We start from the raw sequence: 22,614 nt of genomic DNA, 5'->3' as shown, positions 1-22,614 counted from the left end.
GCATTGCTGTAAAGCCCTCCAGCATTCCTTGTATTTTCCTGCCAGTGCAGTGACTTCTTTGCTTTAAAAGGAAGATAAGGACTTTGTGCCTTCAGAAGCGTGACTGCCATTTCGAATTATTTCGGAGATTGAATCATCAGTATGCTCGGAGCCTGCTGTACCAGCACTTTTAAAGACAACTGTGTCTACATGCATTGCTCAGGCAGGCAGTAACAACCATACCATGTGTTTTCTGTGCCTGGTACCATTGTACACCCTTCATATTTTGAGAAATGTATGCTTCGTGCCTGATTTGTGCTTGTTCTTCCTTCCGTTGTTGTTTTTCTCACCAATTTCTGTCCACATTGCAGTGGCCATTCCTCTCAGACCAGCCAATTGACTGGTTCACCCTATTTGTACATGAAAGCACAGTGTGCTTTGAGGACTGACTTCTCTTCCCCAGGAAGGTATATATCTCCATTCTTGCTCTGCATCTTAAGATCTTCCAGAGACAGGTAGCATCAGCTTTGACAAAGAACTGCAGAACAATCATCACACCAGAAGAAACACATCCTCCACTTAATTAGCCCCTACTAGGAGCTGCTTATTCTCAGGCTTTCAGCACCAAGGAAATGCTATTGCAGCCTCCTGCGTAGCACATTTCCTCTGCACTGTTCTGTCAGGAATGAGTGACTGGTGATATTCCAAACTGAGTTGCCGTAAAACCAGATGAAGCACATGTTCAGCTGGAGTAACCCTGCCTGCATTGCTGGAGCTGCAGGGAACTTGTATAAGTATGAATGAGAAATAAATTTGGCCTTTAGTACCTTTGCATGCCTGCAGGGAATTCATCACAAGCGTATCAACACTGTAATTGCTTTAATAATAAATCTTTTTCACTTCTTTAGCAAGCACAAACCAAAGATCCCAAGCATAGCAAAAACTTCCATGAGAAGCAGTCGGCTTCTTTAAGAGAGGAGATTCTTATTATCCTCATTTTGCAGATGGAGCAGCTGAGAAACTGCAGAATGAAGCAACTTGCCTAAAAACAAGCAGCACATCTTTTGACAGAGCAGGCAAGAAAAGACCTGCAGCAGATAGGAATGGACCCCCAAACTTTCCACACATATCTTTGTGGCCATGAGAGGGCTATGGATGGATGCAACAGGGGTCAGAGAAGCCTTACTTTATTGAAATCAGTGACCAAAGCTTTCTTTTTGGGAAATAAGCTCAAATGCTGCATAAATACATTTCTGAATAAACACTGTGTAACTATTAGCAGCATTCTGCTGGTGGCATCCAAAGGTTTTGGTAGTCAGGCAATGCTTGTACAACTGAGCACTAGGGCAGGCTGTGTAAACATCTCACCCAGGACTTGACAACTGTAGAAGCAAGATTTGGTGGCCATTGGTCTTTTTCCCATGAAAGCCATACATGACAAACTATGCAGTGCTTATGCATCCTAGAAAACAGAAGCAGCTGGTGAGCAAGAGAGGCTGGTGTGGCTCAGCCAGGGCTGTGGGTTTGGTGGCTCAGCCAGGGCTGTGGGTTTGGGTGTGCTTCCCCACTGAAGCAGCCTTGGCAAGGAATTTGTGTTGGCTTCTGCATGGAGGACTTAACTTTGAAAGTGTTCACTTATGTTCAGTGTGAGCAGTCAGGGCACCTCAACCCACCCAGTTCTTGCTCCTTAGCTATGGTAGCAGTTTCCTCCTTCTCCTGACCAGAACTGGTGACCGTGACGGTGACAAATTCACATGGATGGGAATTTTAGGTTTGCTGTGTGTCTGCTTCTCCCTTGGATCTACCAGCGCACACCCCATTACCGCAGGATAATGTCACTTACTCAGCTGACAGAAAAGCAGTGCCTTCTTCCGTGGGTACTGAGTGTTAAGTACACATGGACAGTAATTACACTCTGGCTTTGGCCCAAGGCAGCTTTTGCCCAATTTTTGTATTCCTTGCAGTATTTTCAGTTAGTACAACAGCATATTTGAGCAGATAGCCAAGATCTTGTTCCAAAGGCGTGAGGAGTTTCTTGTTGCATAACACCTGGCTCACTTCCCAAATGGCACCATGCTTTCTTAGGCTTTAAGCAGCCTCAAAATGAGCTGCTCTTAGCTGTGCTAGCTTACTCACTGGGGAGTCCCTCTAGCTGATCATGTCCCCCTGGTTATTTTGTCTACTATCTCACCTGTGAAAACTCATGAGTTATAGGTTTGGAGGTGACTCATTACTTCTGCACTGTGTCCCCTCCTCAAATGATACAAAAATAAAATAAGACCATTTTGATGTTACTAAACTAATGCCAGAGCAGGAGTTTTAATGCATCACAAAACAGAAAGAGAAGTTATTAAAGATTTATCTAAGCTTCCTTACTTTAGTGGCTGAAATGAGACAGTATGTACACACAATGGACGAACTGTAGTTTCACTTACAGTGATGGAACTTAAGAATGACAGCATCCATTGGATCATCTTCTCAGTCCTTCCATAGATCACAGACCATTACATTTCACCCACTTATCCCTAAATGAAGTAAGGTGCCTTTTGTAGTCATCTTGAATCAATTTAGGCATTTGCTTTCAAAAAATAAGCAGATTACTAATCTACCTATTTAATTATAGGCTTCTCCCATGAGAAGTTGGAAGAAGAACCAGTAAAAAATAAATATGAAGTCACCAGAATGCATTATTCACTGTCTCCTGTATTTTAATTTTATAAATCTGGTAAAAGGAATTTTGTCCTTCGTTCCTGATGGCTGACAATCGTAAACAGTAGGATTTGTAGCTCAGTATAAGGGCCAGGGTTCCAAAAAGACTCCTAGTTCAACATAAAAGTCTAAGTTAGCTCAACATGTATTCCCCAGCAATTTCCCAGCAACAAGGCTCATATATAGGATTATTTATGTTGTTGCTTTCCTAGCACATCATACTCAGTCCAGCACATTCACTTATGTAGTAAGCAGCTCTCTCCGCTTGGCTGGAGCGCCACTGCCAACCTTTAGTCCACAGCCTAGTTAATCTTTGTTAATTATAAACTGTGAGATGCCACTGCAGACCTGGATAGCATCCTGCAGAAGCAGGAATTTGGCCAATGAAAGAGTAGGTTCACTTTGTAGTCTTCACTGAGCTTTGCTGACAGCCACTGCGGCACAAGATCAAAGGCAACAGGAAACAAGGTGTTTTCAGCAGTGCAGAGCTGGCTTGCCTCTAGGCAGAGTTGCCCACCATCTATTGGAGAAATCGGGTACCTGATGTCCCATGTTAGCTGCCTGGTTCCAAACACATGGATCTCCTCTATCTGGACATAATGCAGGGGTACCCAGCCTGGAAATTCTGTGAGCTCTACTCAAGGCATGAATTTTGACACAAGATCAAGCACCCTTTGGTTATACAAAAGTTGTATGTTGGCTCTTCTGGAAGTGTTAGGTATACATTTAGTTCAGTTTCACTACTTCTGACCCTAAGCCTCCTCAAACCCAAACAAGTGTGAACCCTGTAAGTCTTGTCATTCAGTCATGAAAAGTACAGAAGTGAGGAGGTAAGAGCTCGAAATGCCTTTTCCACAATCACCTCAAATTGCCTAGCACAGCTCTCAGTAACAGTAATATTTAATTTGTGACTGAAAAAGGCATGAGTCTGTCTTCTGTAGCTGACTGAAACAAGTGAGGAATGGTGGGTTGCAAAAGCCTTTCTCACTGCAAAGAGGATGAGGCAAGTATCAGAGAGAAAATAGAAACTAGAATTTTTGCGTGCAATGTATTTTCACATGGAGTTACACTGAGTACCTCAGTGCCCACATGGGCCTAGCACAAACCTGTCTTTTTTTGAAGGAGACTCAGCTTTTGATGAGTGTGCTGCTGAGAGGTGAGGAGGCATCTCTTCTTCCTTCCAGGGGATCATTGAGTAAATCATGTGGGGACTTCTGTGGGTATAGATGCATTACTCCAACCACTGTGAGCACGCTCGAGTCCATGTCAAGTCCCCACTAGTATCTAGTTATTGGTTGACAGAGAACAGACTATCTCTGACTGCTCTAACTACCTTGATCTGAACTTAGGACCTAAGAAATGCATTGTGTTTGACGTTCAATAGCAGGTTAAACCATTAGCTTCTAGGAGAAAAATCAGGTGAAGTTGGAATGTACTATGGAGGAAACCAATGGGCTACAGGAGAGTCTTCTGTCTAAAACTGTGCTTACTTGAAAGCCAGGCAGCTCTGAGTTTTTGAAAGCTCCTCAAGAGTGAAAGAACGTTGGCTTGTTTTTGATAAAGTGCAGTCAGCAGTGCCTCCACAGTTAGCATGAATTCACTTATCTCCTGTATATATGCACTGATATAAATGTGCTCTTTATATTAGTATGTAAGTAATTGAATTCCCTTGGAGATAAAACTATTACTCAAGAAAGATATGTAGCACTCAAATGCCTGGATAATTATTGCAGTAGCTTCCTGCAGAGAATCCAGACTGGTTTTTTTACCATCTCTCAACCCTTTGTTCAGTCTGAAATTTGAACAGACTGATCAAAATTTGCCCAGAATACAGTTTTGCTCATATCTGATTTTTGTTCTAATAGCAGTTCTGCTTCCATAACCCCTCAGAGTAAGTGGTGAAACTCCCAGTGACCTCGCCAGGTGACTCACTCTCAGATTCAATCCAATTCAATTTTTATTCAAGAATGGAATGCAGAATAATATCAAGAACACGTAACTTATAATCAGGGTTACTCCTTGCACATGGTTACTTTCCAGTCCCATGATGCTGCTACTGTAAAAAGCACCCAGTATCTTCCATTTTCACTCTGGATTCTGGTCATGAATTCTGATTAATAATAAGAAGGACAGTATTTCGGGGAACTCCTCACCTCATAAAATTCAGTGTAGAATATCATAATCAGGCCCATTTGAATGCAGCACTTCTAATGGGTTTTCAAGGCAGTTGCCTCTGAAGATGAATTAAATGGATTAAAGTCCAAATTGCTGCAGTATGAAGTTGATAACTTTTTGGTCCTCTTTATATATCACTAACAGGAATTAGAATATTTTGCAGAAAGCCTTGCTGGCACATTTGACAGAGGCAGAAGGGCATATGTATGCTAGGGAGGAGAATTTGGCATGTCTTCAAAAATATGTGGAGATTATTTAATTGCAGCTCTTAGTAGGTTTAGATATAATATTTAGCACAGGATAAAACAGGAATTAATATATATTAACCATCAGTGATAAAATCCACTCTATCTGTGAATTATACTTCAGGATATGAGAATACCTGCTACAAGAAATTTAGGCTTATTTGATACAAATCAAGCTATATGGATGATCTGATGATTTCAGTAATATGGGACAGATTTCCACAGATGAGAATCACCTTGATTGTCAATGAACCAAAAGTCTTATTTTCTACCCTGCTGGAATTGAAGAAAGAGATCAGATAAGGTCGAGTAGCCTGCATAGATTATTGCAACACTTTAATAATTAGTTAATTTATACTAAGAATTTCAATAGCAGAAGAGGGTCTGAACTAAGAATGCTTTTTCCTTGGTTTGAGTTTTTGTTCATGCAATTTTCCCTACTTTCATATACCTATATCCCTTATTCTGCAGCCTCAAGCAAATTCAAACCTTCTGACCTAATAAGTTATTATCCTAGGTTTGTTCTTTAAAATAATTATATTGTGGACTTTAAAACTATTTTCTCTATTAATTTATTCTAAATTTAGTGATTCTATTTCATGATCAAATTAAGTAAAATTATTTTTATCCCATACTGTAAGAACAAAGTATTTAAAGAAAGCACTTTAAACTTTTCTCGAATAGCATCTGAAAATCCATTTGTGCAATGCTGTGTTGACCAAATATTCTAATTTAAAACCTGATTTAATAAGGTTTTATGGGGTTTTGTTGTTTCTCCATTGTGATACATTAATTGCTATTCAATAAAAAACAGAGCACTGATCTTCTAGACCTTCAGCCCCAACCATGGTTGGAAAACTGGGGAACTGTGAGCAAACCCAAAGTCGTTCTAGTGCTGTGTTACAGTCCCACACATCAGCCACCCACAGGGACTCACAGCTTTCCTGTAGGAATCCAGGAGCAGCTTCCTCAAAACTCCCACGCAGCTGCCATATGGGCCTGACCAAAAGTCCATCGGGTCCTGCCTCCAGCTTGGTGGAATTGAACAGGAACATGTATTTTCTAGCCATTCATCTCTCACAGTGTGGGTGTGCTGAGAGCTGCAGCTTGCCCAGATGTAGAAAAAGATTTTTTTCTGCTTTGTTGCTAGCAATTTTTGGCAGTTGTTTTGTTTTTTTCACTTCTCTTGAACACTGAGTTGCCCTTTTCTACAGAGCATCCTGTGAAGAGCTCACAATCCCTGGTGGCCAGAGCCCATCACCGAGGTGCAGCATGTGGGTTTGTTTACTCCCACCTGCACCTCTTTATCAGCACTCTCCTCCATCTGCCCATATGTTACCCAGTCACACTGTCCCTCATCCCTGCTGCTGGCCACTGCCCTTGCTGACCTGCCTGGTTTCACATCATTAGGAAACTCTGTCACCTTTGTCACCTTGTAGCTCACTCCCGTGGTGAGGTAGCCGTGGTTAATGGTGAAGATGCAGCTCCCACCACAAACCTCTGCAGAGCTTTGGCTGCTTCCCCCACTGCTGTGTATACTCTTCATTAGTTTCCTCTCCTGTACTGAGCCTTTTATGCATTCCAGCACTTTCCCTGTCTATTTTCTGTAAGGCTCTTTGGAGTAGGATTTTTTCAGGACCCTCTAAACAACCTGGAAAGGATAGCTGCCTCTCCTTTACCCATGTGCTTGTTGACCACTGTCAGTGAGCACTGGTGAGGCTGCAGGATGAATCATCCAATCTGCCCAGCACATAATACTGCCCTTTATGCTGTCTAAGATGTCCATCCTAACTATTGCTCACTCTCTTTAGCACTTACCACTCTGTTCCAAAGCTGAGTTGGCAGGTAAGTGGCTGAAACCTTTCCTTCAACAACTGGAGGTGGAGTGTGTGCCCCTCTTCAGTAGTTCAGTGCATAGAGCAGCCTTCCACCCTCTGCTGGGAGAAGGAAATCCATCTGCCAGAGTGTCCACAGGCCCTCCAAGGCTGGGGGAACCCAGCTAGCAGCAAAAAACTGGTTGGCTCAGAATAGAAAACATCCTTACTTATTAGGAAAGCATAAATTCAGGAGGTCATTTTCCCAGAGGAGAAAAAGTGAGGCCCTAGCCTTGTTCCAGTGACTGCTTCAAGTACAGAATGGAGATATTTCCTGGAGATGACTCCTCAGATGAGAGATGGGACCTCTCAAATGTGTCTTTGAATCCTGACAGAGTCTGGGTTTAGGAGAGGCACATGGGTGTTAGGAGTCATGGTCCTTTGGCATGCCCACGAACAGATTCTTTGGCATCTGGTGGGCTCTAGTGGGATTGTGAGGAGGTTACAGCTGCTACAAGCAGCTTTGGCAAAGCTAGAACTAATTTGGAAAATGAGGGAATGTCCCTTGATGCAGAAGTTGGTCTGTGCGTGCCCTCATTACAACGGTGCAGGAAGGTTGCATACATGGAGACTACTGGCTTCAGAAATAAAATATTAACAGTTTCTCAAAACCAGACACCAGGATGACCTGTGAAAGGAGAGGCCATCACTGAAAATGGCACAAGAAAAGCTGCACTAGGTCCCTGAGACCTCACTCTTTCACCTGACTGACTGCGAAGAAAATGCCTGGGAAACAGATCTGAACAAATATCAACATTTCAGATTTAGACAGCTACAGTGGTAATTAGAGATGTAAATCACTGAATGAATTTGGTATTTCATCTTCCCTTCACAGGATGATGCCCCAGCTGTTTTTTAACAACTTAGTTCAAAAATCTTGAACACCTTAATAATGCATGGTTAGTGTGGTAGGAACAGGGTAAAAACTGTGGTAGACAGGAAGGGGATAAAAACAAAATTTGAGGAGTTTGTGAGTTTGCTGTTGAGGCAAATAATATTGGGTATCCAGGAGACCACCATCAGGAGCCATCGTGTGTGTTCTCAGGTATGTTGGCACTAATTGTCTCCCACTGATCCCTCCATGTAGTAAATACTGGGTGAAGAAGTTGCAGAGCATCAAGGCTGTGAGAATATGCCTTGGGAGTATCTGGCCCTGATTCCTCTGCATGTCACAGATTTCTAGAGCTCTAACCATGCTGAGGATCAGGCACTGTCTCACAGGACTTCCCTTAGCTCCTTCTCCCCTCTTTATGATGAGCGTATATTTTTGCAAGCTTTACAGACTTGTTCTGCGCAATGCTCAAGCAGTTACAAAACATTTGACAGGCTGGCAAAATGGAAATACCTTCAGAATGTCTCATTTATAATTGTCAGCAAGACCTGTGAGGGTTGTTCTTTTTTATCAGACCTTTTTTCCAGAAGCCTGATTTAAAGAACTGTTTAAGAATATGCTTACTTTACATTCCTGGCCTGGGGAAGCTGGAAGAGTTGAGCATTATCATTAGGTACATGTTTTGGTCCCTAGTAGGCAGGACCTTAGTCTGTAAGGGTCATTTTCTCACTCTGAAGGGTTGGAAAGGGCACCCAGCACTTGTGTAATGCTTCCTTGCCTGATTTGCTGAGTAGCTGACAGCTGCTAAAGCAGGTCATTGATGACAGCTAAATATGTTCCTGTGCGCTGCACAGCTCTGGGTCCAGCAGCGCTGTCTGTGGTGGCTTTACCCTCTGTTCCTGACAGCAGTGCTGGAGAGGTGGGACTCATCTCACCCAGCTTCAGACACCCACACCAGAGACACCTACTTCCAGCTTGTCTCCCCAGACTGTTTGGAGCTGGTGGAGAGAAACAAGCACTCAGAGAGAGTGATTCATCTGGCTCGTTTTAATCATCCACTTTAGGAGGAGATAAATCGTGCTATGGAAATGTCTTTTTTCTGTCTACTAACTATGCAGAAAGTGTAAATCACTGTCTCAGATACACAAGTCGGCATGGCAGATGTCTCAAACTAAGAAGATGAATGCCACCCTTGGTTTTTATCAGTATTGTATGTTTAATACACACATTTAGGTACAGTCTGGTCCTACAGTAAGTCCATAGCTGTCTACCTGTGCACAGGAGTCTTAAGACTCTTGTACAGAGTTTAGAAGAGGCCTGGACAGCCTATTTAACGGTGTTTCCTTTAAATGCAGTGCTTTTCCGTGCCTCCTTTGCTTCATGGCCTTTGGCTGGGTCTGTGGAGTAAATAGCTTGGGTGTAGATGGCCCTTGCTGCAGGTGTCCAAAGCCACTTGAGGGGGGTCTTAGCCATAACAGAAGAAACAGAAGGACATCTGTTTTCTGAGGCTAATGGCATTGGCAGTAGCTTTGGAGATTATTTCCTTCCTTTGTTTCTGAATGCCATGGGACAGAGGTTGGACTGAAAGGGAGGGGGGAGGAATAGTTCCATTTGAGATTTATAAGAAAGGAAAATGCATAAGCAAGAGGAACAACGAAAAACCAAAATGAGTGAAAGGAAGATAGGCATTTTTCCTCTACCTCAGTATCTTAATTTGTTCTTTTCAGGGATACAGTAGCATACAGAGCAGTTTGCTGCAGGAAGCAATGGAAAAAACCCATTAAAAGTCTGCAGAACTAAAATTCTTCAATGTCTTGCCTCATTGATTCTAAAACAACATTTTACCTTCTTTAAATTCGTGTGCATTCTATTGCCAGCTGACTCTTGTGCAGTGTTAGAGAGAGAGAAGCTTTTCAGCAACGTGTGGATTTAGTGTCACCCCATCTGTGCACCTGTGGTTTGGGTGAGGAAAATGTCCCCAGGAGAGACACAGGGACTAGACAAGGCAAACTACAGCTCTGGATTTTGTGTTTGCCAGCTGGCAGGCAAGAGCCCTCCACAGTAAATAAGAGGATGAGACCACATGATTGTGTATCATCTGTAGGGTCCGCCCTCTCCAAAGAAAATCTGGTTTTAGGGGGCAGATTATGTCACAGGTATCCTTCAGGTCAGTGTTGCATCCATTGGAAAAGTCTGTGCCCATTTGGCATCTAACTCTCCAGCAGCACAAGCAATCATGAGGACACAATAAAGTTTCACTGACAGATACTACAGATACTGACAGATATTACAAATCTCAGTTTGTAGCTGTTAATCATCAGACAGTGATTTTTACCCCTATCATCATGAAATCCATTGTGCCTTGGATAAGTTTTTAGTCCCTCCAGTCTGTAGATGCGTCCAAAGAATGAACATCCCTAGAAAGTTAACCTTTCAGGTGCAAGTTCATTTTAGAAGTTACACATGCAGAATTGTCTATTGGTGAAAGCAAAATGTTTCTTTTGGTGTGTTTAACACAAAATTAAAGATACCCAGACAAGTAATTTGCCTGTGTAGCAGAGAAAACATCAGTAACTTCAGCTTTAGGGAGCAATTGTCGTGGAACAGAGTGGAAGGCAGTGATATTCCTGCAAGCTGTCCAGATGAACTGCTGACTCTTGTGTACGTGCACAGCACAGTGGGGACCTGGGCAGGTGGCTTCAGCCCTTCATGGGGGAAAGATCTTCACCCCAGTGTCTGTACTGGTCTGTCTGTCAGCACTGTGTTACCAGATGTTGGGTGTCTGGTGCATCAGACAGTTGTGATCGATTCTCATTTTAGGAAAGAACAACACAGCTCCAGTGTTGTGATTCAGAGCACCCACTCATCTTAAAATCTCATATATCCTAGTGGCTTTAGGCACATTCCCTAATGTTGAATATCTTCAGCAGGAGTGGTTTAAATCCTGGTTTCCTGTTTCCCTGGGGAGTAACTGCAGAAAGATGTGAATTGCAGATACCCTACTGGCTGTCTCAAGAAGGAGGACCATTTTTTTCTACCTCTTCAAGCAGTTTAAAGAACATAAACTCTGAGTGAAGTTGCGTTGATATAGAGGCACAAACTCCTCTTAAGCTCTCGTTTGGCATGCTGGCTTCCTGAATTTGTTTTTTCTGTGTGCAGAAACCCAGTGGTCAAAGGGAAGAAGGATGATGGAGTTTGTTAGGGTGTGTGAAGTGTTTGGTGCTGCAGTGACAATGCCCAGAAGAAAATCTTGAGTGGAAAGGAAAAATTTGGTGATCATTCTAGGACTTGTGTGGTGGACAGCAGAGAGGGCACTGGCAAATGCCCATTACGTGGTGAAGGTAAAAGAAATGAGTGTACCCTTGTTTGGTATAATCTGAACCCTGGCACTGGTCTGTGCAGCAAGTGAGGCAAGGAGCATTAGTTACAAGCAACATATTACTAAAAAAATGTTTTAGAATTATTTTGAATGAGCTGAGCATTCACAGGCAGTCTGTTTTTCAATTCAAACTTTTGGCAGGTAGTTTGTAACCTTTCCATTATGTGTTTAACACAAGGTCATATTAACTTTGGACAATTCATTGGCTTGCTGGTGCATCTCTTGTTATGTAGGAGGGTGCCCACACAATCTTCTGTTGAAAAGTGGAGAGATCAGATCTCTGGAAGCCACACAAAAAGGCTAGATGTTTATATCTTTGCTGCTGTACATTCTTGTTAGATATCAGGTCGTCAAACAGAAGCCACAATCCTCCTTCTTATAAAATACAGCTTTACCAGGCAACCTAATGGAACTTTTAGCTCAGATCATGCATTTCTTATCTGTAGGAAAATAACTAAATAGTTGTTTCCTTAGAAAGAAACGTTTTCTTTCATAATGTATTAGGTGATATAAATACAAATTCAGGTTAGCTTGAAATAAGATTTTCCATTCCACATATGAATTCACACCAGGATAAGGAAGGATTTTTTTTTTTTATGTGGACCTCTCAGTCTGCCTTGAATATTTATAAATGTTTGGAAATTATATGGTCTCTCATTTTCCTGGCTTTACTTACATGTTTCCACTTTTCAATGCCTGCAGTAAGTTCTGGACAGTTTTGAAATTTTAGATTCCTGGATTTCAATATGAACTACTGTTAATTCCTGCTTTAGGTGAATAGACCAACTAAACTGCAGTCAGCAGTCTTAGAGAAATTCCTGCTGAGTGTTGTGTGTGGGTGACTGACAACTCCAGCAAATGTTGACTGGGGTGAATTTAGGAAAGGCAGGTAGAAGGCCCTGAAGGCAGTGGCCTGCTGCTGAGGTCTGCCAGCATGTTTTGATCTCTCCGGAACTCAACCAGCCAACCCTTCCTTATTCCTTCACAAGCTGGATACATTATCGACTGACAGCTGTAGGATAGCAGGGCTATAACAATTCATGTTTGAGGGTTGAAGGGGCAAGGTTTTTAGGTGAAATTTTTCCAGCTGCATGCTAAGCTTAGTTATAATGGGGCAAAACTCCAGTCCAGTCTTTGTGCATGATTCAAACTAAAAAAAGTTAGGCTTGCCTGGTCAGAGATGGACTTCAGGGCAGCATGTGGTTTGGTCTAGTTTTTGCTATCTGGCTACAGCCACAGGAGACCTACTTTTCCAGGGATCACTGAAGTGCCTGGTGATCCAACTCAGTATTAATCATGCTATTTATGTTGCAATGATTTTGCTTAACTTCAAGATAAAGTATGTTGCCCTCCTTCTCTTTTAAGAAACACCATTTCCATAAACTGGCCATTTCTGCATTTTCTGAGACAAAAACAATTTCAAGTGTTGTTTTTCCCTTTGCTGCTTTATAGAACTCAATACCACATTTTTTATTCATTTACACATCCTAACAGCACAAGTTAAGGTGGTGTGTTAAGCCTTTCTATGTACATCAAAGCAACATGTAATTTTCACTTCCATTTTACCCAAGGCTTCTAAATCTAGAGGCGATAATTGTTATTTGCCTTCTAATTATGCCTCGGTTCAACCAGAGGCTTTGCAATGATCTAAAAACAAAGGACATGTCGTGGCAAGATCCAGTGGGTTCCTTTGCACCTGACTTCAGATGGGCCTAAGATTTGAAAACCAAAATGCAGGATGGATTTCCTTAGTAAGGCATGTGTTTTCTTCTCCTCAGGGGATGAGCGCTCCCGGGAGTCTCCGGCCCCAGCCGAAGCGCAGATGCAAGCCGGGGCAGAAGGCGGTGGAAGGGTGAGCCGCTGCTGCTGGAAATGTTCCGTGACGCAACTCAAGAAGATTTTCTGGGGTGTGGCCGTGGTCCTGGGTGTCTGCTCCTCTTGGTCGGGCTCAACCCAGCTAGCAAAACTGACCTTTAAGAAATTCGATGCACCCTTCACTCTAACGTGGTTTGCAACAAACTGGAACTTTTTATTCTTTCCTTTGTATTATCTGGGACATGTTTTTAAGTCAGCTGAAAAGCAGTCTCCAAAGCAAAGATACAGGTATGGGAGCTTTTGTTTTTAATCCCGTGGCTCTTGCATGCTGCTCTGCATTTCACAGACATTTTGTTCAAATCAGTCAGTTACATCAAACTCGTGTTTGCTTTCCTCTCCAGGTTTGTTAAAGGATGGTCTGAGTTCATTGTGTGTCCAGTGTTAGGTGCTGTTATTATTCCTAATATAATATCCAACATATGCAAGTCATGTAATGAAAGTCTTCATTTTCTGCAATTACTTATCAAGAGATTTCTGCAAACACTTTTTTTTAAATTAATATCTCTCTCCCCTACCCATGGCTGACTTCTGTGTCAGTCTCTGAGTAAGCTAAGTAAGCTTTTCTTTTCTAAGCTGAGGACCAGAGCAGAGCCTTGAATAGCTGAGTAAAAAGTCCTGCAGTATTTTCCTGGCGCTACGCCCTTGACATCAAAGGCCAAGCTCTGATCCCAGTTAAACTTGAGCTGTTATGTTTATTTCCGGGAGGAAGCGCAGTCATAACCAAAGGCAGCACTTTGTCTTCAGCACACCTTGTCTTCACAGCGAGCCAAACCCGCAGAGCCTGAGCCCTGAGTGCCCTGAGTGCCTCCAGGAGAGGCTGAGGATGCTCGGGCTGCTTGAAGGACTGCATCTCCCTGAGCACTCCCTCAGCTCTGCTCTGCTCTGCTCTGCTCATTTTGGCCTGAGAGGTGCCTGGGACAGATGGGATGACTCAGCCATCAAGATGTCCCATGTCAGAGAGCTTCCCTGATACGTGGAAGGATGTGAACAACCTTTTCCCCTTCTGTTACACAGTGGGGCTCATAGACTTTTAATGAAGTAGCTCAGAAAAGTAAACAGTAAGAAGTACACATTTCTCAGCTCCCAGCTGCGCGGCAGCAAGGTGGAAACTTACTACAAGAAAAATCTAAGAAACCAGGTTACTCAGGAAATGCTCTACCTCAGATGACTGAGGTTAAGATATTTTACTGCGTAGCCATCATTACAGCGTCTTCATCTTTTAAATAATGTGGGGGCCGCAGATAATGGATATGACCATTCACTGCAGGTTCTAGGGCAGGATCCAGAAGTTCTAAAGGCATTTTCATAAGTGTCATGTTTCCCGAGCTTTAGTCTTCAGGTTGTATTTGTTCGCAGCAAATACAGAGATAAGAGGAATATGGAGGTTACAGAAAGCTACAGCTCAATCTAAAACCAGCAACAAATGCTAGCCTAAAAGCAAATACCTTTTCATTTCATTGGTTTTAAGTATTTTTCTTCCCAGCTGCTCTCAGATAATGTTTTAAATACCGCTGAATTCTGGGGTGAGCTGTTGTGGTTTGCCAAATCCCTGGGGTTAAAAACCCAGAGCACTGTACTCATTGCTGCAGTAAATTGATATAGTTGGTAGTTTCATGTCTTTTATTAATTAAATGAGGGCTGAATTGAAGAGCAGGTGCCAGCCCTGCAGCCTGTTTGGGATGCAGGGGGACATCATTAGCAGTAGGCTTGCCCAAGCTTCATAAAGTGTGTGTGTTTGTGTGTCTGACAAGCAGACCGAACAGGGTTAACTTAGAGAGGTTTTTCTGGGTGTCAGGGAAGATGTGTGCGTTTGGAGATGCAGCTGTGGCTCCCAGCTTTGCTGCAGATTTGTTCTGTGGTTTGGAGCAAGTCACTGCAGCCCTCTGATTTCCTTGTGCTCCCTGCTGTTTTGGAGGAGCCAGTCCTTCAGGGAGGGGGCAGGATTCCTCCTTGCCATGTTTACAGTGTCTGCCTCAGCATGTCCCCTGTCTCCACTGAGCCCTTTTGGTGGTGCTGCACCAAGAGTTACTGTGAAATTATTTACTGTTCACCTGCTTGCTCCATTACAGCTGAGGTGTCACATGTGTATATGTCAGTAAACCTGAGCATTACAGTCCAGCCTCCCCTCCTCATTATTCCTTTTTTTCCATGTTATATATGTGTGCAGATATATAAAGAGATGCACAGGGACTTTGCAGCTCCAAATGAGGCATCATCATCCTCAGGAAAGCTTGCAGTCCAGGCATGTTTGGACACATTAGGGAGATATTTCAAAGACTTCTGGGTAGTTAAAAGAAGACAATTCTGACCTAGAACTGTAAAGAAACTGGCATAATCACTTTCTACTTCTTTTATCCTTTACTTTCATCTATATTTTACATCTTATCTGAGCTCTCTGGCAAGAATTTGGAACAAGATAAATTAAAAGGCAGTAGTGGGAAAAGGTGGAAATATGATATCTAAGTCACCTTAGCAGTGAAGTAGAAAAGGAAGGTGTTCTCAGATCTTGCCTACACAGGCTGCTAAAATCCACAGGTACCTAATGTTTTTGGCAGTAAACCTCCCCCAAGACACCTGCCCATCCACCTAAGCAGCACTGGGCTGCTCAGCCTCCCCTACCCCTGACACAGGCACTGCTTTCACACTGCCCCTTCCTGAGGGCACCAGAGGCAGCATGTGTGCTTTGGGTACATCCCTGCACAGTCAGAGGGCATGAAAAAACAGCAGCCACCAGGAAAAATACAAAAAAGGGGGATCATAAAATGTAGTAACAGTGAATAGATATATAGTCCCTTCTGCACAGACTATATGGTTTATTACAGTTTTTAAGTTCATGTTGAATTATACCAGTATGTATGCTATGCTGTAAATACATGAATTTTTATGTTTTGTAGTCTTACAGAACATACCTGTCATGGACATAAACCATTTTTTAGTTGGTTGATGAGAGAAAACCAGACTGTTTTCCCCTTTTTATAGCATTTGCCACCAAAATTTTGTAGCGACACATTGAACGTTAGAGCAGGTTTATTCAGTTTTTTATCAGATTTTGAGTATTAAGCCACAATGTGACGTGTTAAGGACTCATGATTGAACCATATTGCATGATAAGGAACTTGCTGGTTTAGCTGAAGTAGACTATCAGCGTGTCCACACCGTGGGGAGAGAGTCACTCTTCACAGCAAACCAGAACTCATGCATTCACTTCCAACTGCTCTACACTCCCTGATCAGCTCCATCAAATACTGCCAGGGTTGTGCCCAGGTGTAGACTGCTCAGGGAGAACTTCTCCCATGGTTGCCACCAAGGATATTGTGGCACAGGACTGCGTGCATGGAAGTGATGCAGAGAGCTCTGGAAGGCCATGGAAGAGCATGCCAGCATCACTCTCCTACTTCTTGTGCAAGTGCTCAGTAGCTTAAAATAAAATTACTGTAACTAAATTATTATTCATTTCAACCATTGTCCAGTCCAGAAATAACACATGTAATGACTTGTGCGCCTAATGCATCATTTAAGAGTACTTCATACTTTTTGCTTCCAAACTGCTTTATAAAATGACACATTTAATCTGATGAGCTATCCTCCATCATGCCTACATTATTAATTTATGACGTAACATAAATTAAAAGCACTAGGGATTAAAACTCCCTGGCTACATGAAAGATTAAATTAAAATCTCTGCAAGATATTGCTTAGCTTTCTGTATGTCTAGGCAGAAAACATGCCTTTTATAAAGATTCACCCTCTGTGTTCCAGCTGGGAGGAATAACAGAGGGGTTTGTTCACATTTGAGAAAAATACCTCCGAAAGATTGTTTATTTTGATGGTATAGTCCTATCTAATGACTTTTTTGAGAAGGAAAGGACTTTCAAGAATGCTTTGCTGGATTATTTATTTATTTATAATTTAGATCTTGACATTTTATTTCATAAAGATTTAGGATTAAAGAAAACACCAGAAGTTAGAACCTAAATCTCTTCTGAAACCTTGAATGCACCTGATGTGTGGGTGAATGAAAGAATCATCACAGTGCAGCCCCTGCACTGATCTGCAACCACATTTGAACATGTTTTAGAATGTTCTTTATCAGAACATTCTAAAACATGTTCAAATATTCAGAGTTTTGTCTCTATATTGCCCCCAAATTATCTGCCACTAATCCTTCAGAATTCGAAGATTTTTCTTTGAAAATACAGAAAAGGTTACAGGTAACACTAAAGTATTGCTGTGTCTTTGAATCAAAATACTGATGCAACAATGGTTGAGGATGAGCGTAGTAGATCTCACTTACTCTTATATACCAACATATTGAGTTCATAAAAGTCACTTTTGATCTATATGCCCATGGGCTCAGAATTGAGATTTGGCTCTTCAGGGGCCACAGAGTTTCAGTGCCATAGCTTCGCTTGAGGTCCAGGAGAATGTGGGCCAGTTTCTAAATGTGTTTCCCAGGTATTTCTGCTGTGATGGAAAAGATGAGACTCCAGCCATCACCCGCAGCAGTACAAGGAGCTGAGTGCGTTAGTTTGATCCTGACTCACATGAAGTGCAATTCACTGCTCCATGGGTACTGCCCTCCTTTTCTGCAGCAGGCACAGAACCCACTGCTAACCAAACCCCTGGCCATGAGCAAGCTCAAAGGGGAAAGAAGGTCAGAGCCATTTGGCATGACTGGATGCTGTTTTACTATCGATTTTTCAGTGGTTTGTGTTCGTGAGTCTCTCTTTCCCAGCAACATTAAAATGTTGCAGTGTGGTTAACTTTTGGCATCCTGCTGATTTATATTACTACTTAGATGGAAGCTTCGCCACCAGAGCAGACAGCATTAAGAGAATCATAAATAAGCTGTGGAGGCATCAAGACATGACAAATGCAAGTGTTTTTAGCAAATGTCACCCAATGAAGCATGTTTTCTTTCAAAAAACTTCAGCTTATAAACGCTAGTTGTCTAATTCAGAACATCCTTAAAATAATACCTATTTACTTTGTGCTTCTCAAAATAAAATCACTTTACATTTCAAGTTCACATTAGCTTCTTGGAGAAAATAAAAATAATAATAAAAACCAACCAAGAAACAAAATAAACAATTGAAATTAAAAGATAAAGTATCTGATTCTTACCCGAGTTTGACAGAGACCAGTTAGGAGTAACTCCAGATTAAATCAGTTTGATGTCTACAGCAAGAGCTCAGTTTGATGTCTACAGTCATCTGTCACCTTTGTGCTTGGTATCAAAACAATTAATTAAAAGAAGATGTGGATATTGTACAAGAGGTTTATGATACTTGTAGTCATCTTTATCTCTCCTACAGATATCTGAGAGGTGCTGGAGGTGTTGTGTTATTGATGGAGCACTGTATCACTTCTCTGACTGTTTCCAGTGAATATGCACTTCTCAGTGAATATGCCCTATGCTAGAGGTCCTGGCTGAAGACAAGGGCAAATTGTACAAAGAGAAAGCAGCGGTAGTAGTGAAGCCTTCTGCTGGAGCAGCATGGCGTTTGTGGTAGTGGTGGTGCTGGTGGATGTGTGTCCAGTGTCCAGCCTTCTGTCCGTAGGGTATCTAGCTTGGTCGTGGAGCATCCATTTGGGCTTAGCTCAGCTGAAGCCCAAGCCACAGAGCTCAGGGTGATGCTGTTGTTAACTTCTGTTGCCACTTCCCGATGAAACCTGCAGTAGCTGCTTTTCTTGCCTTTTGAAGAGGAAAGTGTGTCCCCATGGGAGGTGGGATTGGTGTGCTGTCACCCCACAGGGGTTCTGGAGGTGGCTTCTTGCTGCTGCCTTGACATAATACACCTGTGCTGTACCATGGCCAGGTGATTGCATGAGTCGTGGTTTCAGCTGCTTCTTTGGGCAGACTTGTATTCTTAGGTCATGGTCTCTTGGTCTTTATGCCCCCTGAAAAATTTTCTCAGCCAGCTCTCAAAAATATGCTCTGCACGCTGCCTGTTCCTGAGAAAATAACAGGTCCTGAGTTTTTCTAGAGGAGCCTCATGTTCACATAAGACTCTTCTGAAGACAGTACCAAGGTTTGGATTAGGGAGGAAATGTGACACAGCTGGCTTCTCAGTGTCACACTGCATATTCCAGCACTGCCAGCTTGGAGCTGAATGTCTGCTTTACCCACAGAACTCAGAGGAGAAAAAAACCTACAGAATCACAAATGTGAGGTGTGTAAGGTAAACAGCAGGAAAGGGTGAGGAGAAAGAAAAAGGCTGTGGTCAAACTGGCAGCTAGTGGGAGCCCTCCACCAGCCCAGATTTAGGCATCTAACTAGAATTCAGATGCTGCTCCTCTTGATGTCTTCCATTGAAAAGCTTGAAGAACTGCTCCTGGACCATGGGGAAGGTGATAGTTTTTCTCTCCTTCAAGTGCATGGTATGGAGCTTGGTACCTGCATCGGGCTCTTGATGTGAGTGGCTGCCAGAAAGCCACAAAATTAATGGCCCAGTCCTATCTTCTCTGGAGGTAGCTCTCACAATGGTAAGCCTGCATGGTGAGGAACATAAAGTGGCATTTATATGCTTACCTCCCTTTCTAAACTTCCTGGAAATACCTTTGAGAGATTTCTTTTAAAGTTCTGTTTGACTAATTTGCTAATTCCTTCTATTCAGGTAGCTAACACTGTCTCTGAAAACTCATGTTTTAGCTTTTGTGAGAAAATGATCATGGGTCCTTCTTTAGGACACCAATCCTTTCTAATTTAACCTCACAGATTCTACTTGGAGTTTTCATTTGTTTTTCAGACCATGATGTTCTGAAAAGAGCTAAACATTTGTGTCCTGTGAAAAGCTTTCCCTTAATCTGAGGAGCCTTAATCTCTTCAGAATCACCTCTTCTGGGCTTTTGGACTTCAGTGAAGTACTTATTGGGAATAAAAATTGGCTACTGCCTGATCAGGACAGACCCACATTCTTTAATCTTGAGCCTGGTTTGCAAAATCATTCCAAGGATGATTGAATTAAGTAATGTCCTGTAATTTTGTCTTGTTGTTCCATTACTTTTGTCTCCTCTGCTGTGGCTTGAACAGATGCTTCAAAATAATTCTATTATCTGCCTCCTATGAGGTAACAGTGCTCGAGGCAAGGACTAGAAGGAGAAATAATTGTTCTTGTTACCTGCAGACAGGGCATGTGCTAAGAAATGATGTATTTATGTAATGGCTTTTGCTTGGGAAAAAATGCTGTGTCTTGCAGCACCAAATGCTCTCTCTGGTCAGTAGTTAAACTGCATTTCATTATCACTGCCTGTGGTAAGTTAAGCAAGCTGCTAAGCTCCCACACTGCTAGGGCTTTTCTCAGGAGGGCTCAAGAGCAAATCTGCCTGTGCTGGTCCCACCCAAGATGATCTGAACTCTCTGCACTCTCTGAGACCTTGGGACAAAAGCAAGCCAGGCTGAAGGGACCTCAGGTCACCTCCTCCCTCTCCTGCCTCCAGGCATGACCTGCACGCACAGACAGAAAAGTAGAAAAATATATTTTATGGCTGGCAAAGGAAAAAAAAGGACTGGAAAAAGAGCATAAGATCGTGTTAACTGCATAGAGGAAGAAGCAGAAAGCTGAGGTGAGCATGGATTTGCTGTTTTTCCAATCATCATACATGGGAGAAGGTTTCACAGGTGGCCTTTTTGCAGAATGTTGTTTACCTTAGTCACCACACCAAGTACCCTGACCCCCAGTGCACAAACTCATTAAACGGGGACTGTCCTAGATAGATTCTCCACAATGTTTACAGCAGCAACAAAAATAACTACAAAACCCAAGAAGGAGTGATAAGGAATTCTGCTTTTGTTTTTTCCAGCCCAGATCTGTGTCAAAATACCTTGAAGGCATCTACCTTTAAAGCTGCTTTAAAAAAGGAAAGTGCATGTATGGCAACAGACTTTGTAGCTATAATTAACAGCTCTCAATAAAGACAGATGATACAGTGAGAAGTGTTGGAGGCTGACAGTACTACAGAAGTGGAAAAAACCTATTTGTCCAGCTGCCTAGTGGTTATGGACTGTGTCCAGATTTCCCAGGATTGTTTGTGTTAGTATGAAAAGGCAGCCTCATATAAATGCACATGTACCTGGCTGAGAATCCTGTTCAGTCCAGGTCTCCAGGAGCTGGCCACCCTTGCTTGCTAGACAAAGCTGTAAGTGGTAAAAAGGGACAAATAGCCAAAGGTGGAGGCTGGCAGCAACGGAGATATATGAACAGGGAATCATAAACTGAAAAACTCTACACCTACATAATGTTGTTTGTGAACATCATAAGGGCTTTTGGAGGGAAATAATGTTAAGGTATGAGCTGAAGGGCAGACAGGTTCATGTATGTGTTCACACACTCATGTATGAGCATTTTTTGTTTTACAATGCTAAAATAGCTTTCCGAATAGTAGCTTTTTGCCAGAGAATCTGATTCAAACATGGGGAAGGCAAAAAACATATGGTTTTATTACCCTGTTCACCTGCTTTGGGTGACAGTGAAGACTGCTTCTCTTCATCCTGGCTGTAGAAAAGGAAAAAGCCTTCCTGTTGGTTTGTTTGCCAGTCCTTGGGTCAGGGCTACAACTCAGCGAGTTTAAAGAAAAGAGCCTCATTTACTTTATGGCTTCATGGTCCCTGCCATATCATTTGGGTCTCTTGGCTAAGCAAGCCTACACAAAGTCTCCTGTGGCTGCCTCATCTGTTCCCTGTTCTTCACATCTCTGACTGAGATATGAGCTGACTGAGCTCTTCCCCACCTAGGGCTGGTGTTGGCTGCTTTTGGTTTGTTAATTTATAAATTGTGTCCCTTCTCCTTGGAGCTGGGAGCTGTTTGCTCATTTACTGAAGCTGTTAATTTCACAAGCAGTTAGAGACTGCTGCAATGTTCCCTTCATATCTTCAAAACCCTTCCCATGCCTGAGTCAAACATTCAGATTCCCACTGGGGGAGTTGGCCTCTGGAAGCCTTATGTGAAGGATGGCATCCCCCATCTCTTCCAGCATCCTCAGCTGTTAAGCCTCAGGGATCTCAAGTCCCTTCAAGCACCTGAGTGCCCCTTCAGTGACAGAGTATTATTAACCTTCATCTAGTACATTGCTAAGCTGAGGCACCTTGGATGGTATGAATCCAGGTCCATTTGCTAGGGAAGGACTCTATGTCTTTTCCCTCTGCATCATCTGGCATTTGGCCTTGCATTGCATCTGAAAAAATGTTCTGCTTCACCAAAATACTGCATTTTTTTAACATTATTCTCTTCACTCCATCTATTATAGAGGCTAGCCAGGCCAAGTGAAAATTTTATTTTGCCTTTTCTGCCCTGGAACTGCAGCTTTCTTCGCTAGTCTGGGTTATTATACCTTCAGCTGGAGTACATATAGATTTCCAAGTACAGAAAGATAATTCTTCCAATATGAAAACCTCCTATTCAATAGGACACTAGAAAACAGCAGGAATCTCACCTCTGCTTTCAGTACCTCTTAAGAGTGACTGGAAGAAAAATGAAACCATAGCTCTGTAATGTTGTCTGTAATGGTATTTTTTCCATCTAACAAGTGGTGGTCTTGTTAGACCAT

General features: G+C 42.5%; 1 protein-coding gene across 2 annotated transcripts in view; it reads left to right on the top strand.

Annotated features, from left to right (window-relative positions):
* The window catches only part of SLC35F3 (solute carrier family 35 member F3), a 162,257-nt gene that overhangs the window by 103,724 nt on the left and 35,919 nt on the right, over positions 1 to 22,614 (top strand). For both annotated transcript variants that reach the window (XM_063151623.1, XM_063151624.1), the window contains one exon: positions 12,972 to 13,296. In XM_063151623.1, coding sequence (XP_063007693.1) covers positions 12,972 to 13,296 — 325 coding nt within the window. The remainder of the gene's footprint in view (positions 1 to 12,971; positions 13,297 to 22,614) is intronic.

Source organism: Melospiza melodia, chromosome 3 (assembly GCF_035770615.1).
Source record: "Melospiza melodia melodia isolate bMelMel2 chromosome 3, bMelMel2.pri, whole genome shotgun sequence".
Lineage (NCBI taxonomy): Eukaryota > Metazoa > Chordata > Aves > Passeriformes > Passerellidae > Melospiza > Melospiza melodia.
Note: the sequence above shows the minus strand (reverse complement) of the source record. Positions and strands in the feature narration are given on the sequence as shown.